The 17954-nt window shown below is 42.8% G+C and overlaps 1 protein-coding gene across 1 annotated transcript in view; it reads right to left on the reverse strand.

The window, feature by feature from the left end:
• Abcc9 (ATP binding cassette subfamily C member 9) overlaps positions 1-17954 on the reverse strand; it is a 100445-nt gene that overhangs the window by 24234 nt on the left and 58257 nt on the right. Inside the window, exons 22-29 of the mRNA XM_051155545.1 lie at positions 17774-17899; positions 13965-14061; positions 12239-12468; positions 11101-11249; positions 10822-10891; positions 9304-9461; positions 6427-6519; positions 215-317 (exon numbers count right to left, since the gene is read on the reverse strand). Coding sequence (XP_051011502.1) covers positions 215-317; positions 6427-6519; positions 9304-9461; positions 10822-10891; positions 11101-11249; positions 12239-12468; positions 13965-14061; positions 17774-17899 — 1026 coding nt within the window. The remainder of the gene's footprint in view (positions 1-214; positions 318-6426; positions 6520-9303; positions 9462-10821; positions 10892-11100; positions 11250-12238; positions 12469-13964; positions 14062-17773; positions 17900-17954) is intronic.

Raw genomic sequence — 17954 nt, forward strand, 5'->3', positions numbered from 1 at the left:
GAGTTTTGCTTCAGGGGCTGTTTTTCTTGCGATTAGCTAGAACAGTGCAGTAAATTTCAACTGGAAGATAAACAAGCCCGGTCTATTTTAAAGTGCACACAATGGAGGCCTGGGGCTGACTCCCAGCGGAAGGCCGGTTCTACCAAATGTCTGCCTCTCCATGGCAGGCCTCTCCCTGTTTGGTTTCCATTTCGAAATCACATAATGAACGTACCGTTCTGACCTCCAGCCATCTGTTGGCGGCCGAGAGAAACAAGTAGGCAATGTTGTTTGTGTCTGTCAGCTCTAGCATGCGTTGCTTGAATCTGGTTTCATGCCTGCAGAAGACAAAAAACACTATGATGTCCATCCTCTGACAGGAGAGTCAGTAAATCCAGTCGTGCTTAACTACTGCACAATTGTATCAACAGACTGACACATGGATGAGATGAGTGACCAGCAAGTGGACTCTGGAGCCACTCTGCTGCAGTCTGGAGAGAGGTCAAGTGCTTGCTCTCTTTTCATGTCACAACTAGAAAAAGAAGTCATTGTCACGGTGAATATTTATTAAAGGTACTTTCATATTCCACAAAATTGGAGAAGTCATGCACACAAGACTTGACCTGTGCCATAAGGGCTGCAGAAATCACAGCACATTCTACCTCCTTTGAGACATTTATTTTATTTTTCCAAATGATATTGAGTTGGGCTGGATGGCAACCAATGAAGACAGAAAGCCATACAGTTCTAACAGATAAGTATATTCCTTTAAAAGTCTTTTCATTTGGCTTTTTGTTTTAAACCAGAGAAATTAAGTAGAGTGCCAAGAAACAGAAGGCTTAGGGCCTTACAGATGGCTGACACATCACAGAGTCTGCTCCCAATGACCCTAAGAAAATGAAGGAGATTTACTGGGCGGATGCGGGTTCTGAAGAGAGAAGCAGGAGGAGAGAAGGGAGAGCAAAGCCAGGCTGCCCAGAGCATGGGGAAGATCAGCTGGAAGTATCGTGGGTTTCTCTGGGAGCAAGGCTTTATACCCTGACTGACATGAAAAAAGGTCCTCCATCTTCCGGGACTATGACCTAATGGTCATGGTGATGGAGAGACTCACCCATAGGAAAATTAAGCACATCCTTAGTGTTCAACACAATCAAACGCAAGGCTGTGCAGCCTGTTTTACTAGTAGAACTAGGCATAAGCTTTATGCGAGCATAAATTGTGTCAAGCATGTTTCCCCCTACACCCCAGTCCCCTTGCACTACTATGGACAATGAATACGTGCAATGGAAAGTTGCTTAAAAATTAAGAAGAGCCTTCTGCACTTGAACATCGGAGGTATGGTCCCACAGGCACACGTGCTGAAAACTATCTCTTCTACATAACAAAAAAAAAAAAAAAACCTTACTTCGTCATTATTTTCCTTGAATAATAGACACAGCAGAGATGGAAAACAACTGGTTTGAAAGTTGGTTACGTGCCCAGTTTAGTTAGCTTCTTCGCTCTCTGTGACCATGGCTGCTCCGACATAACCCATCTATGGGTCATTTTTGTAAGGAATTGCCAACCTGCTAAGTGAGTCCCATTCGCCAAAAGAATCCCCCACTCCTGTAAAATCTTCCAGTAATATTTCAAAACTTTTAAATAACTCACCACTTGTATCAAAGAATGGAGAAGCCCTGGGTGGGGTGCGTTTGGCCCTCCATCAGAGTCTATACAGGCCAATATAGAGCAGATACTTGGTATCACTCCAATCCATCTGATCATTGCAGTATGCCAAGCCAGATAGATAATTTGGTCGGACAGCAGTGTCTGATCTACAGTGATCAGAGAACTTAACGAGAGCCAAAGCATGATTTCACTTTGAGTTATGTATCCTTGAACTAAATGCCACGTCCAAGGGGACCTGTCCCGAAGAATGGCAGCGCTATGGCTTGGGACTGAGCAGTCCAAGAAACGTGTCTGCCTTCCAGATGACCTTGTAAGAAGGTGACTATCACGAGCAAGTAAAAGGTACAAGAGTTTATGCTCTTATAGGATTTACTGCAATAGTGGGAGGGAACAGTGAAGGTTTTTTGTAAAGTTCTCGCCAGAGACATGCCAGATAGACTTGCTTGCTAGAGGAATGTCAGCTATATTTGCAAATTTATTCAGATGTCTTTTGTCAGCATCCGTTCTCCACAGCTAAGAAGACAACCTGCTAGATTCTGGAGATATACGATGAACAAGATGTCTCTTTTTCAGGATGGGAGAAACTGTCCTAGCTAGTGAGTCTAATGTAGCCCAGGACCTTCCTTTAATGATCCTAAGAACACAAGAGGGAAATTTACATCGGAGGATCTAAATAGAGGACCAGGTAGGGGGTAGAGAGGGGGGAAGGGCTAACCCAAGCTTCTCCAAGCACAGGGAAGCTGATCTGGGTATAGTTTTAGGGGATGAAGCTAGTTTCCTTGGGTGAACAAGGCATCATAAGTACCCCACGTGACATGAGAGAAAACAGGAGTGAGGTCCAGTACTTTCCTGGACTAGGCAGGTTTCTCGCCCCACTGGACAAACATGTCCAGTAGGATCAGAGCTGGTGGACATCTAAACCTTGGTCCCGACAACATGCTCTGTCTGGGACCTTCTTCCTGCTGTGGTTGTGGAGTTCCTTCTCTATCCCTCTACGTTTGTAGGGAACTGGCAACCGCCTGAAGCAGCAGGGAGGGGGAGGTGAAAGCGCAGTGAGCATTCTTTCTATTTGGCAAGAAACCTCCTGTTTTCCTAATGGAAACTTTGACACACTCAGCCTGTATCTTTTCATCCACATCCAGTCCATCTTCTGAACATTCTTAGACCTTTATTCTGTCAGACAGAAAAAAAAAAAAAAAAAAAAAAAAAAAAAAACCAAAGCAACAGTAAAGGTCACTGACAACTTAGTCTGACTTAGCTGTGATGCTTTTCTTATAAATGACTAGAGGTTTCCTTCAGCCCATATGTGCACCCCCATCCCTGGGTGCAGAGGGAACACAAAACCTAATTTGTAAAGGAGGGGTTTCTGAGGGAGCTGGCCCACGGGACACTGGGTGTTCACAAGAAAGGCGCAGATATGGGAAATTGTGTGCTTAACTCTTTTCAGGTATTTGCTATAATTGATTTCGTTTTAACTATGTGCATGTATATATGTGAGTGAGCTTGAGTAGGTGCTGGTGGATAACAGAAGAAAGTGCTAGATAGGCTGTGGCGAGCCACTTGACAGAGGTGCTGGAAACTGACCCTCTGTGAGAGAGCAGAGTACCATCATGATCACTACACATCTCTCCAGCCCAAGAGCATGCTTCATTCTAGATTACGAACACCAACCTAACAATCCCAGAAACCTACCCACAGCAGCTAGGCCAGCACCATTTTTAAAAAGATACTTATTGTGACTGAAAAGTGCTGTTGCTTGTATTATTTAAAAGGCAAGATACTTCTGGGTGAAAGTCAGGGCATCGTTTCTCACAACTGTTATTGAGTCTCTGAAGATAAACTTAATATTCTGCCTTCCTTATAGCTCTCCAGAGTACAATTCACTGAATTGAACCCTTGCATCTGGTGAAGAAGGGACACTAGAAAGTTGGACCTGGACCCGCGGTCGGCTTCCTCCCTTTCTAAAATGCTTTACCACAGTCTCCCCAATTCCCGTCCTTAGCAGCTTCAGACGATGAGCCACGTTGCTCCACAAAGAGAAAGTGAAGGTTCTGGGGGTGCTGAGTTCATGAGCTTCCTGCTGCTCGCCACCAGCCTCCTGAATGCCCCCTATATGACTTCCACATCAGAGGAACTCTGTACAAAATCCTCTTCAAGAAAAGCTGTCTCTCCACCTGACCACCTCCCTGTCAATCTGCGATTAAAACCTGCCCCATCAACTGTCCCATCCCAGGCACATCTCACATCTTCATTACAAATTTCTAGCTCACTCCTCTCATTAAAAAAAAAAAAAAAGAACCCTGGGTAGGGGGGCACACAAAATCTTTTTCTTAACTCTTCTATGCCAGCAAAGTTTCTCAAATATGGAGCACCCCTCACCAGTCCCAATGTTTCGTTTCTACTTACGTCACCAGCCCTCAGACTTCTGACTTCATTCCTCCCTAAATCAATCTTGTTCTTGTTGGGGTTATAAATAGCACTGCAGTTCCCATATGCAGAGGACACCTTTCATTTCTTTTTATTCTTTTCTGTTCTTACCACTGCTGTCTTTTTACTCTTTTGTTAAAACATGTTCGCCTGTGTAACTACAGTGACACCACCACTCTCGTCCAAGTTGCACCGTCCCCTCCTGATACTTGTGTTTATTTTTTGAAATTCTCAGGTGACTGAACATGAACTCTCCCCACTGCCTTGAGCTTCTGCCTCCTTATGTGGTTTCTCAACCATCTGAGTTCCTCTCCCTTGGCAGGAAGATAAGATCTTCCCGGAGGAGTGCATTTGGCCTTGTCACACCCCTGAGGTCTTACGGAGAGGAGGACCAGTCTGCATAATGGTCCTTTATAAGATGCTGACTGTGATGCCATGGCTCAAACACAGCCTCCTGACATCTTCTTACCTTTAGCCTCAGCCATCCTGAATAATCCTTTATGAGTCAGTTGTTGTAAATAACCCTGATTGTGCCAGTTCCTGTTGAGATTCTTCAGTGACTCCACAATTATACAATTCAAGCTCCACAGGCAACTCATCCGTTATCCATTAGCACCAGCCTCCATTTGTTCAAGCTTCACTGTGATGGCCTCCATCTTGGCATTATTTAATACTGGGTGAGACTTACACACAGAGCAGAAACCTTCATGGTTTTCCTCTGAACACTCTGCCCCCTTCGCCTTCCAGTTCATGCTCTTCATTCAAAGGTCCACTGTCCAACAAGTGTCTCCATCTCTCTTTGAAATTAGGGGCCACCCAACCCTCAGACACAGCCCTCCATGGTACACCTCCATAGATGTCACTACACTGTCATCTTTCTCCCAGGGCCTACACTAGCTCATTAGCCAAACGTCACAAGCATTTCCTAAGTCATGGTAAACTACCAATGAAAACAAAGCCCTGCTCTCTTAGAACTTGTATTCTAGTTGGAAGAGATCGGATAATTATCACACAAATATTTTTAATAAGACAGATAATGAAAATATACTCATATAAATATCGTAAGGGAAATAAAATCAAATCATTGGCTGTCTAAAGTAAAGAACTTGTAACTGGGATGGAGATAAATAACCATGTGTATTCAATCTTTATTTGTCTACAACAAAAATAGTACTTGGTTGTGTTAACTATTCTAATAAATATTTCTTATATAAACTAATTGGAAAAGACTTCCTTGGTGGCAACAATAATCTTCAATGTGCTATATTTATTAGTGGTCCCTGCTGAGTACTATTAAACTATAAATTTGTGCCAATCTCTATATGCTCAATACTAATAATTAATGTTGAAATTCTCAGTAAGAGCTCTTACTGAGGAAAACATACCAGCGTGTGAAGTATGAGTAGAGTAAATGAAACTCACATAGATTTTAGTAGAAATTCTCTTCTACATAATGTTATTGAAAGTTACCTGTTAGTTTCTACTCTACCAATTTGTATATTCTATATGACCCACTCTGTATTAAAATAAGCTTCTTAGGTTGGAGAAATCTCTGATTAAAGTCCATACATGTTTATAATAGGGTTGAAAGAAGATACAATGCTTAAAAATATCAGTTTTCCAGACTGAAGAAAATAGTCAATAATGCCACTTTTATGATCTATCTTAAACAGGAAATAGATGTAGGTCCAAGGCAACTTAGGTTGTTACTGTTTACAAACATGAAGGAAGATGAGTTGTTTTTCTTGTTTGGTTTTGTTGTATTTTAGAGATAGGGTCTCACAGAACCCAGAGCAAGTTCTACAGCCTAGGCTGTCCTTGAATTCTTAATCCTCCTGTCCACCCCATCATCGCCATCACCAAGTGCTAGGATTGCAGGTGTGCACCTCCATGCCTGGATGGATTACTTTCTAAAATAACTTTGGTGTGATGGTATTCTTTGTGTTAGTATTTTTATTACTATCATTATTTATAGATTTATTTGAAGCTGTTTATTGGGAGCTTCTGCAGCCATTGTGGTTCATTTCTTACATGTATTTATTGTGTCAGCTAGCCTAGCGGCTGTAATAAATAAAGCTCTTTCCCGTTTTTCAGATGAGAACACAGAGGCTTTGGAATTAGCAAACCTTATTAAGCCACACAGCTCATTCCTTTCAATGATGTGAATTCATTCTTTACCCTTAAATTTTCAGATGAGTAACTCCAGTCAACCAAGTTCACTCTTAGTCCCACTTCGTAGTTCACTGTGAGAGACAGCATGCCTCCCAAAGGGGCAGCAGTTAGCTGATGTTTGGTGGTAGACACAGTAGAAAGATTTGCCCCTCACTGGCCACCTGAAGATGTGTTACTCACCTGAAGGCCCGGATAGTGGTGAGCCCTTCAGCTGTTTCTGAGAAGTGACAAAGCAGAGGGAGTTGGGTGCTGTCATCAAGTTCCTGGAGATCCCTAGAAGAAAGGCAATGGCATGTGTCACCTGCCTTCAGGTGTTGAGGCCACCATTGAACTTGCAAGGTTCTCAGGCCCCCGGTGCTTGCTCTTGTCATTTCTGTATCTATTTCCCCCTAAGCCCTCAGGCTTAAAATCTATTGAGATGTTCTGCATACAAGGAAGATTTATTTGCTCATTCTGTGTCCCTATAGCCGTGTTTTTGACCTGTGACAAAAGACTTGTAGTTTTGTAGACACCTTAAATGAAGATGTGTATTCATGAATTTTTAAAAGCTATTTAGTTAGTTTATTGATTGGTTGATTGGTTGGTTGGTTGGCAGGATCTCACTGTGTATCCCAGGATGGCCTCAAAATTTCAATGACTCTCCCGCTGCAGGCTCCCAGCTGCTCTAAAGACAGGCATTCACAGCCAAACTCAGGCCAACAACCTTTCTTTAAGCCATATAAGCACCTCTATCAGACAAGACTGAGCCAAACCAATTGTCTGAAAGCATTTCTCTCTTTTTGTGCCCTTTCTGCCCTTCTTGGGGCCATGGACGTCGGGAGAATAAGAGAGGCAGCCCTTCCAATCCCCTGTGAGCATCAAGCAAGCTGATAAATGCTGTTATGTAGCATCAACCACTGAGGCTGTGTCGTCCCACAAACCAGTGCAAGTCTTCGCCCTGAGTTTCTGAGGTGTGCTTGGCTCACAAATGGCAGATGTGGCGAGGAGGAGACAGGGGAAGGCAGTAAGTGCAGTGGAGGAATGTGAGGACTTTGCTCTTTTTAAACATAAGCAGGTGGCTATTGGCACAGCGGACACCAGCAACAGATGGCCACTACACTGAGGTCAAGGCTGAAGAAAAACGTCAGGAAGAAGCCTCTTTGTTTACAGAACTGTCCGTTGGGAACGCAGAAGGTGACAGCACAGCTCCATCTGCGTTCTTGCAAGAAGGAAGCACGCAGCTTCCCATTAGACCTGTGACTTAGACATTCAAAAGGTCACCCTACTGCCTGCCATGAGCTCCCCACTTCAGTTCTTCTTGAGCTATGAAAAGCAGTCTGCTCAGCTGTGTGAGCAAGACACTTGTGCCTGTAAGACTTCACATCGTTGGGTTGTTCCTCCGACCCCCGACTTTCAGATGAGAATGGGTGAACTGGAATGGCTGCCAAATCTCTTCTCAACTCTAATTCCTTAAATATAAAAATGGTTGTCATGTCACAGTGGCTCTTTAAAAGTTCTATTCTAGGGAAACTTCTTCACCAGTATTAAAAATAAAAATTCTTTCTATAACATGTTTAAAAGACCGTGCTCTCTACTATAGTCACCACACGTGTGGACAAGTGAATCACACTGTGTTTCAGGACCAAAGCTCACACAGTTCACATGTGCAGTGGGTTAGAAATCTTTGCCACAGCGTTTATCTCGGCAATGGCCAATGTAGGTTCAAATGAGCTTGTGGCTGAAGTGATATACAACAGTTTGGTATAAAGTGTTGAGAGGAGAGGGCTGATTATAAATTATTCAGCAGCCATCGACAGAGTCAGAACCTCTATGCCCTGTAGGACAGAGTGTTGGCACAAACACCAGAGGAATAAAAGAAAATCTGACTGGTGCCTTCTTCCTTCTGGTCTGAATTTGCTAAAAAAAAAAAAAAAAAAAAAAAAAAAAGGAGAGAGGGAAGAAGGAGGGGGAGGGAGGGAGGGAGGGAGGGAGGGAGGACTGATTCTGAGGAAGAAAAACCACTCGAATATAACACACATCTCTCCAGGATGTGAAGGACTCTCTAACTCACAGATCAGGCGGAGAAATAACATGAAACGAGGTGAAGTTCTGTGTGCCCAGGGAACCCACTAGAATCCTTCCCCTTTCTTCTGCCTTCCCCTGTGTAACTTCATCTTCTCTACACTCCTGTCACGTGAAGCATGCTCAGTGTTCTAAATAACACACTTGCTTCTTGGTCTAGTGTTAAGATTACTTAACACTAGATATGTGGCCTTATCTTAACAAGAGATGGGTTTCATTGAGAATGGGTTTTTATCATCCTCCATATAGCTTAACACCATTATCCATAACACAGAAAGAGATCTGTTGAGTGCAGAAAGAAATAGTCCCTGCAATAATAAAGCTCTATGTATTCTTCATGAAAACACCAATGTAAACCTTCAAGTTTACAAATGATAACATTGTATTGATAGTCAATCATTCAAATTCTCAGGGAACAAGTCCTATATTGACAGAAATTCTAAAATTAATGATGAGCCTTTATTTATTTGATGTGGAAAATTCTGTCTAATAGTGGTGGTGTGAACTCTCAGACACTGGAGACTCTCCTACTGCACATTCATGTATGGTTTATCCCATCATCTGTCGTCTTCGACTATTTCATACCATGCATTTGAAGGGTTTTGTGATTTTAACCTTTTTCCTGCTCTGGGATATGCTGGCTCTAGATGGCTCACTCTCCAGGGCTATGTTTGCTTTTGTGAGTTTCCTGCAAAAGTTACATTCAGAAAAAGAACCAAGGAACGAAAGAGCTGGCACATCTATGGACTCACAACTCAACAGACCACTTGTTGACCAACCGAAAGGCATGTCGTTGCATGTCAAGAGTGAGGAAGTACCAATTAATTATAGAAAGGATGACATTAGAACTCACATCAAAGCACAGGGTGTTAGCAAAGCTGGTCGCAGTCTCCATTAAATTCTCCACCTTAGTTTGAAAAACACACTAGAACAAAAACAGTTCGCACTAAATCGAATATACAGGCTTTTGAGAAGGAGGAGAGTAGTTTTACTTACTTGGAGGCAACTCGGAAATATTTCTGGATGAAATAAAAGGCGACACCCAGGGGCACGAGGGCAACAAGGAACACCGGCGTGGCGTAGGAGATCATCCCGATGGCGGACAAGCAGAGCAGAGTCGAGCGGGTCAGCGACTCCAAAGTGGGAGGGATGTGCTACGGAGAGCAGTGTGCTCTGCTTAGCGCACCGGCCATGGCAGCATAACAAAAACACTCGCTTTCATATTAATGCTGAGTGATATGGGCAAAGCAGTCTACAGGCGTGTTCGCTGTAGACAATCGCACATGCTTCCACAGTGTAGTACCATTGACATGTCATCCTCCTACTTACATGAATACTTTAGGTAAATGGTTATACTAGAAGGTCTTTTCATCCCTGAATTTTGCTTTACTATGATGGACTATAGGTACTTCCATGTTAGTGTTTTCAAGCATTCTTTTTTTTATGTATGTACACCATTTAAAACTCATTTATTCCTCCACTGTAAGACATGTAGACTATATTTTTCTGTGGTTGTGTTCTTTGAGTTCCTTTGATTGGATTTTTTGCCTTTTCCTTATTGACGTTAGATGCTCTTTATTTATTATGCTGTTTATCTTCTTTCTTTTACGATTTAAAATTGCCTTTGGTGCTTTCAGCTCAATCAAGGCTTAAATTTTTATATAGTTATTTCTGTTTGTCTTTTTCTTAATTTTTCTAAGTTCTGTCTTACTTCAAAGACCTCTTGTAGTTCATGGTTCCAAAACTACCCAGCTATAGTTTATTTCACTGTGTTAAGGCTTTTTATGGCTATCTTTATTCTATAGGTGTTTTTTTTTTAATAATTTATGGATGGCTGTCTCAACATCTTTTATTTGAAAATTAATGGTTCTCATAGTTTCAAGATTCCACATTTACCTTGTGTTAAATTTTTACATGTACTAATTTGTGTGTGTGTGTGTGTGTGTGTGTGTGTGTCGTGCACACATGCACGAATTGGTGTGAGTGAACATGTGGAGGCCAGAGGCTAACACTGGGCATCTTCTATACTAATTATTCACTTTATTCTTTGAGTCAGGGTCACTTATTGAATATGGAGATGGATTTTTTTTTCCACAGTGGCTAACTGGCAAGCCCCTGGCATCTACCTGTCCCCCCTCCTCTCCCAGCAAGGGTCTCATATATAAAAACTCATGCACACAATTGAAAAATTAAAAATAATAAGACCTGAAAATTAGAGAGCAATAGAATACTGTGTCTAATGTCCATTTTGGGCTAACACCCCCACACACACACACTCATGCATGTGCAAGGGTGCTTATATTTACAAGTGTATATGTTCATACAACACACAGAAACACATAGAGAGTTTATCCTAGAAATCATTTTTTTTTCATTTTGATATGAGAGCAAATGGGCCCTACTTTAAATTTTAGTAATTCTCTACCATTAAGCACCATCTGGCTTTATTTGAAATGCTGTTTGGTTTACACTGGGGAATTTGTGTTAGAACTCAGAAGCAACTCAGATACTTACCTGGTCGATGATATTGGTATCAGCAGAAAACCGATTGAGAATCAGTCCCAGGGGTGTCGTATCAAAGAACCTAAGTAGGGAGCAGACCAAAGAGAGTGAAATGTGCACTGCCTGGACCAAAGGAATCGCTGAGTGACATCAGAGTTTTGAAAATGAGATTTTCTATATTGCTCTGATCAATGACTAAATTTTTTCTTTAAGCTTTCATATTTCATTTCAATTTTAAAATACATGTTTTAATTACTACATGAATAGGGGCAAAAACATTTTTATTTTTACCTTATTGGCCCAAGAATTATCTTATTCAGGAGATTGTGGTGGAGGTTCTTGGCGGCTGTGAGACCCATCCATTCCACAGTGAGGGAGGTGACGAGGCAAAGGAAAATGCCAGCTCCACAGAGGATGCTAAACCCAGCCACATAGAAAGTCTAGGAAAAGCCAGCACAGGAAGTGACGTGAAACAATCATCTGAGCTTTTCCTAACTAGAAAACTAAATACCAACATCAGACATGTTGTTGACATCCCTACTTTGCTTGCATTTGGAGTGCTGAAGTGTGGCGGATACTCGGGGCAGCAGCACCATCAGGTCAGCCCCACAGACCCAGCTACCCTCACTTGGATACTCAGGGCAGCAGCAGCAGCAGGTCAGCCCCACAGACCCAACTACCCTCACTTGGATACTCGGGGCAGCAGCACCACCAGGTCAGCCCCACAGACCCAGCTACCCTCACTTGCTTTTTTCAGTCTCACAGCTTGGCCTAAGACCTGCAGGCTGAATTTATCTTTCAGGCTGGGGACCGACTCTGGGTCTCCTATGAGGTCAAACCCATTCTCCTAATTCTTAATCACAGAGTGACACCTCAGGCTACTGATCCAAGACTGAAATTGTCAGAGTAACAAAGTCTCTCTTACACGTGTTTAACATATGTTATATAATAATTGCATGCATTACAGATAAGGCAGATATATTGAACTTCTTGAATCTATGACTAAACATTAAGTCCAAATGCTTTTCATAAGGATTATAAAAACAGGGCTGGAGAAATGGCTCAGGACTTAAGAAAGCTTGCTGCTCTTGCAGAGGACCTATGTGTAGCTCCCAGAACCCACATTGGGTGGCTCACAGCTGCCTGTTCGGTCCTGCACAGGCACTGCACTCACATGTACATACCTGGACCACAGACACATAAAATATAATATTTAAATATGCAATATATAAAAAAATCACGTAATGAAACATTTAAAATGATAAAAAAAATAATAAGAGACCTCATGGTTAACGCTGTTGACAGTTTGCCCAGTTTTAGATCTTCCCCTGGTTTCTAACAAAGGAACTTGCACCAAATTCCTCCGCCATTCTGGCTGTAAGATGAGCTCCACAGGATGCCTCCCTCTGCGCTTCCGAGTGCATCGTACCTGGTCAGCTTTCCCAGTGTGATTTATACTGTACTCGGATGTCCACGTAGCCAGCCAGTAGTCTATAGCCACAATCACCGAGTGCTTCAGAAGCTTGGAGAATATCATGAGGAAGAGCAAGAAAAAACCTCCTGAAGTGAGGTACCACCAGCACGTTTTCCAGGGCATCTTGGTCCTGAGCCTCATTACAGTTGACATGTTGTCGTCCTCATCTTCCTCCTCCTCTTCCTCTGCACATCCACACACACACACACAACAAACCTTGTGTAAGCTTCAGATGAGCACCAGAAATAATTCTTTTTTCCCAACAAGGATACAGGTAACCTCTTAATTTTAGAGGAGCAAAAGTATTAGCCTCGAAAGTTTTAAATACTTCAAGCAGTGCATACTTCAATTATTTTTTGAAAAAATGGCTTGAAAATGGTCAGATATTGTGACATGCTCTGTGATTCCAGTGCTTGGAAGGCAGAGATGGGAGGATCAGGAGTTCAAGGCCAGACCCAGCCATAGGCTACATGGGGAGTTCAAGGTTAGCCTAGGCTACATGAGACCCTGTCTAAAGAAGAAAGAAAAAGGAAGGAAGGATGGAAGGAAGGAAAGGACGGGAGGGAGGGAGGGAGAAAGAAGAAGTGTGAATGAACAGATATAAAATCCACATAAAGATCAGACAGCTGCTTTCTAGGTTTAAAGAGTAGACTAGACACTCGAGTTCATAATGGGATTGTGTTGCCAATAAAAACATGCTCCTGCATTGCAAACATTTATTTATTTTTAACCTGTGGCTTTCTGAACTTAGAAATCTGCACCAAGAGAAGAGTAGCTGTGGAATTTGTGTCTACCCAGCAAGCCCACGACAGCATCAATTTCTGCAGTGATCAATTTTCCACTGCAACAAGTGAGTCTTAAGATAGTTGAGCTTGACTCTATATTTAAAACACATTAGAAATAACTGGTTTAGAATTGCAGAAGCCTGTGTCTTCTCACAAAGAAAAAAACCCTTCATTCATTGATTTTTTTTTTCAATTTTACTTCATGAGCATTCATTGAGATATCTGAAATACGTAGATGGTACAGTGCTTTCGACCTACACATTACAATGGTCCCTATTTCTTAGTTGGACAGTAAAAGGGAAACAGTAAATAAAATATACACAGGAAATGAAGCCTAAGGAATGCATTTACTCTGTTTATTTAAATTATTTATTTTAAAAGTTTCTTGGTGACTCGTGACAAGACAATGTAATGATTTTAGGTGATTTTTTTTTTCAAATTTCCAGTAAATCTTTTTTCTTCTTCTTCAGAACTTAGTATTAGATGGGGAAAACTGAAATGAAAAATTGGCTCGCTAACATCTTCATGCAGACTGACTGAATGAATCAAACATAGGCACTGCCTTACCTATATTTTCATTTTTCATTATTGATGTGTAAAGAATATTTCAGTAGCAACCTGATCCAGTCTTTACATTAGGCTTTTCCATTTGCTCTGGTCTTTCCATCCTCTGTGACACGTGACGTGACTGCATAGACACTCACTGAGTGTGTCCCTCACAGAGGCATGCTATTGGGGACATAAGCCTTGCCTTGCCCTTATTGTGTTTAATATCACAATATCAAAGCAGCTAGTTATACCCGTGTGGCATGCTCATATGTCAGTTTCTTGGACAAACCCCCTCACAACATACTCGTCTGTCTGAATGTTTCAGACAAAACAACAACAATGCTTGCCTTCATCTTCATCGTCCATCTGTGCCTTGGCCTCCCTTGAATACATGGCTCGGCGGAGAGTCTTCCTCTCCAGTGTTGTTTGGTCTGCTTCCATGTCCTGTGGAGAGCAACATGCTCACGTTGAAGGGGCATCTGTCTGGAGAAGGGCTTAACTCACCCACAGATGACACACTGGATGGTTTTATACCAGTCCCAGGCCCTTGGCTCGCTCTGGAATGCAGGACTCCTGTCGCAGGTGCTGGGACCACTGCTGGACACTTATGGACAGTTCTGTCCTCAGACGTGTGGCCCAATGGGAAACCAGAAAGAGTTACAACACCAGGGAACTAAGCTTTCAAACAGCTTCACCACTGAGACCCCTCCTGTTTTTACGTCAATTTTAAGCAATTATTTTAACCTAAGGATTCATTTATGTTAAATATATTCTTTTGAAAAATATTCAAGCTAGGCGTGATGAGCAATGCCTGCCACCTCAGCCCTCAGAAGGCTGCAATTACTGAAAAGTCCAGGCCAGCCTGAGCTACATATGGAGGTCAGTCATCTCAAGAAGTAGACAAACAAACCCAGCATGTAGTTCTGGTCTGGATAAACTGGTATCAGGCATCCAAGATGACTACAAGTGGGTAAGTTGGGATGGACTCCTTCAGCACATCACTGAGGGAACTGTACAAGGAACTTCAGTGGCAGCAGGAGGGGACAGGAAATAAAACAGATAATGGGGGGTGTCCCTCCATGCTTAGGACACTGTAGGGAAGAGATAAGCAGGAAAAGTAAGAAGGAAAAGTACGAAATCAAAATTGCCATGCGTGTAGAATTGTGGGGGCCTGTCGTCCGCCTGAGAAAGAAGGAAGGGTTTTGTCTTCATGCCCCAGCCTAAGAGGGCCAGCAAGACCATCTAAGTTCCACGGCACGTTAAACCCGATGCTGGGGGACAGTCACCTGCCTTTGCAAGGAAAACCAATCTGCATTCCGAACACTTGAGCCAGGACCATGGTAAGTGACACTAGCCAGGAGTGGCCTCCAGTGTGGCCCAATACATTAAAAACCTAAAACAAACAAGCGATGCCAGCATCAACGGAACGGTTTGGCGGCTACATCAATAAGCCAGTGGACTTTTGGCGACCAGTTCCCTGAGGGTTGTTGTTTTTAACCTCGTGTGAAATGTGCTTTGGAAGGCTCACATTCTAGAAAGTTCCAGTGTTTCTAGATTCATTACTGAAAGAGTGCCAGCAACAGCTGGTGCATCTTCCATCCCAACTAGACTTTACAAAGACACTAGTGTTGCTTGTAATGTGAAGACCAGGCTGCGTCTGTGGACTAGACCAAACATCAGGTGAGTGTGGAGCTCTCTCCTCTAGGAATGTTGGAATGGAATGGCGTAAACCCAAACAGAAAAGCTGGCTCCTAGAATATCATGTAAAAGCCCAACACTTACTTTGCTTTTTAAACCACCCCCCCACCCCCACCCCCACACAAAATCAAATGTTCTTGAAAGTAACTGTTCACAAACAAGCTAATTATTGGCTAAGTAGTTATTGTGTTGACCTACGGGCTAAGTAAATACAAATCCAGTTTCATTTATACTCAGTGAATATTTACTTGAGTCCCACGAGTCCAACCTCAGGTTCTCATACTTGAAAAGCGAGCAGCAGCCCTGTGGGTACCTTGCCCTGTTGTAGGTGGCAGAAACCCCTCTCCTGCCTCAGCTGGGAATTGCGGACAGGTTCTGGCTCTGGTCTGGCTCTTCCTGGTCTCCACTCCACCTCCCAGCTGATTTGGCCATGGCCCTGCCCTAGCCCATGTTCATCCCGCGCCTGATGGCTCCCCTGCTATCTGTCTTTGATTAGGAAACTGTGCTATCGAAAGTGATTATCTCATCTCTAAATACAGCTGAATAGACTTTCTTCCTGGCTTGCTTAAGAACATCACCATCCCACTCGGCAGACTGTATTTTCCTCTCTGTCTGTTTTGTTTCCAGATCCTTCTTTCCAAAGTAAACAATAAATTGTCCTGCTCCTGAAATTGACTTCATATTATTTCACCCTTGGCACTCAGAGCACTGGAAACAACGGTACTTGGGCGCCACCTCCAGAATGCTTCTCGGCAGCTCTCCCACCTGCTTCCCTGGGCACTGGCGTTGCTCACTGTGCTATGCCCCTAACATCCCGAGCCCGCAATTCTGTGATCTGTCTAGTTCTCTGCACACATTTTCACACGTGCTTTTCTTTCTTGAGGGGTTTGCTTTTGAGATCTTCAGAAAGTCACGAGACAGAGAAATGTTGAGATGTGTGCAGGCTTGTGATCTTTTCTCTATGGAAGTGTAGGTTCTGCTTTTCTTTCTTAAAACAATACAATTTAAATTTCTGATTAAAAAAAAAAAAACCTGGATGACATAACGGCTTAAATTTTCAAAGCTCGTTCCTGGCCACTGCGTTAAATTCTAGACACATCTCAGCCCACACTTCCAAAGCAAAAGCTCTCAAAGACTTGAAAATTCAGTTTCCTATTTCTTCTCCCAATCACAAAATGAGCTGAGTCTGGTTTCCAGCTCTACCATTGCTTCATTTAATATGGCTGCATTGTGGCACAGCTACACTGGATGTGGACCTGTGTTTTAATGCTATCAGTACCATTAGTATATGCTGTGCTGCTCAGGGTTTTAATGCTATCAGTACCATTAGTACATGGTGTGCTGCTCAGAGTATTAATACTATCAGTAACATTAGTACATGCTGTGCTGCTCAGAGTATTAATACTATCAGTAACATTAGCATATGTGGTGCCGCTCAGGGTTTTAATACTATTAGTACCATTCTCAGGGTTTTAAACATATCAGTGCCATTAGCACATGTTGTGCAGCTCAGGAAAATTATTTGACTTCTCTGGGCCCCAATTTTTTCACCTGTAAAAGTGAGGAAATATTTTCTGTGCTTACTCATCATAACTTCTCATGAGAACTCAGTGAGAGTATGTAAGAAAAGCATTGTGGAGTCTCAAAAAGACAAAAGGTGCTGTATTTTTCTTTCTGTTAAGCTCCATTCACCCTCAGAGCTATTCCAGGCACACCTGGTGCCTTCAGCCCGCCCTCACAGCTCTGCCTTCTTTCAAAGCTCTTATTTTGACCTCGACTTCTGATTGTAGGCAGTGCACGAACATGACCTTATCATGAGCAAGACACATAAATCAGGAAAACCAAGGAGGCCACAGTCCTCGATAACAGTCCATCCAATTTGCAGATAGACAGGTACTCCAAATGGCTCAAAGCCAAAACACAGCTAGCACTTTACCCAAAGGACAGGACAGGACAGGACAGGACAGGACAGGACAGACAGCTCTGTGGGGAGGACTGCTTGCTACACAAACATGAGGGCCTGAGGCTGAATCTCAGTAGCCACATTCACGCTGTAACCTCAGCATTGTGCAGGGGACATGTAGACAAAAACAAAGGTGGTGCCTGTGGCCAGCAGCCTAGAACCTGGTGCGGTGACAGATCCTCTCTCATGGGAATAAGATACCCAGTTTACTTCCTAGTCTTTACACATGTGTCCACTGGTGTAGTATACACACACACACACACACACACACACACACACACACACACACATGTACACAATAAATAAACAAGCAAAGAAACAAATAAACAAATAAAATGTAATAGATTCAAAGTGGCCTGCTCAGTAACCACATGAGAAGATGCAGTTCCCTTGGGCATCCGATGAGGGCTGTAACAGAGCATCCTGCATCTCATCAGCGTGGCTCTTCCTTAAAACCATCCCTAGTGACCACACAGAGCACTTTACCCTTCTTACCTTTTCTAACTCTTGATCTTGTCGATTCATGAGGGTTTTCCAGTGCTCATAAAGCTCCACGTCTTTGGTCTGAATGTCTTTCAAAGTCCCTTCTCTTAACACATTTCCATCCTTCATGGCTATGATCTAGGAAGGGGCACAGGAGCAGAAACAGCAAAAACCAGAAGTAGCTAAGTGACTG

This window comes from Acomys russatus, chromosome 13 (assembly GCF_903995435.1).
Source record: "Acomys russatus chromosome 13, mAcoRus1.1, whole genome shotgun sequence".
Classification (NCBI taxonomy): Eukaryota; Metazoa; Chordata; class Mammalia; order Rodentia; family Muridae; genus Acomys; species Acomys russatus.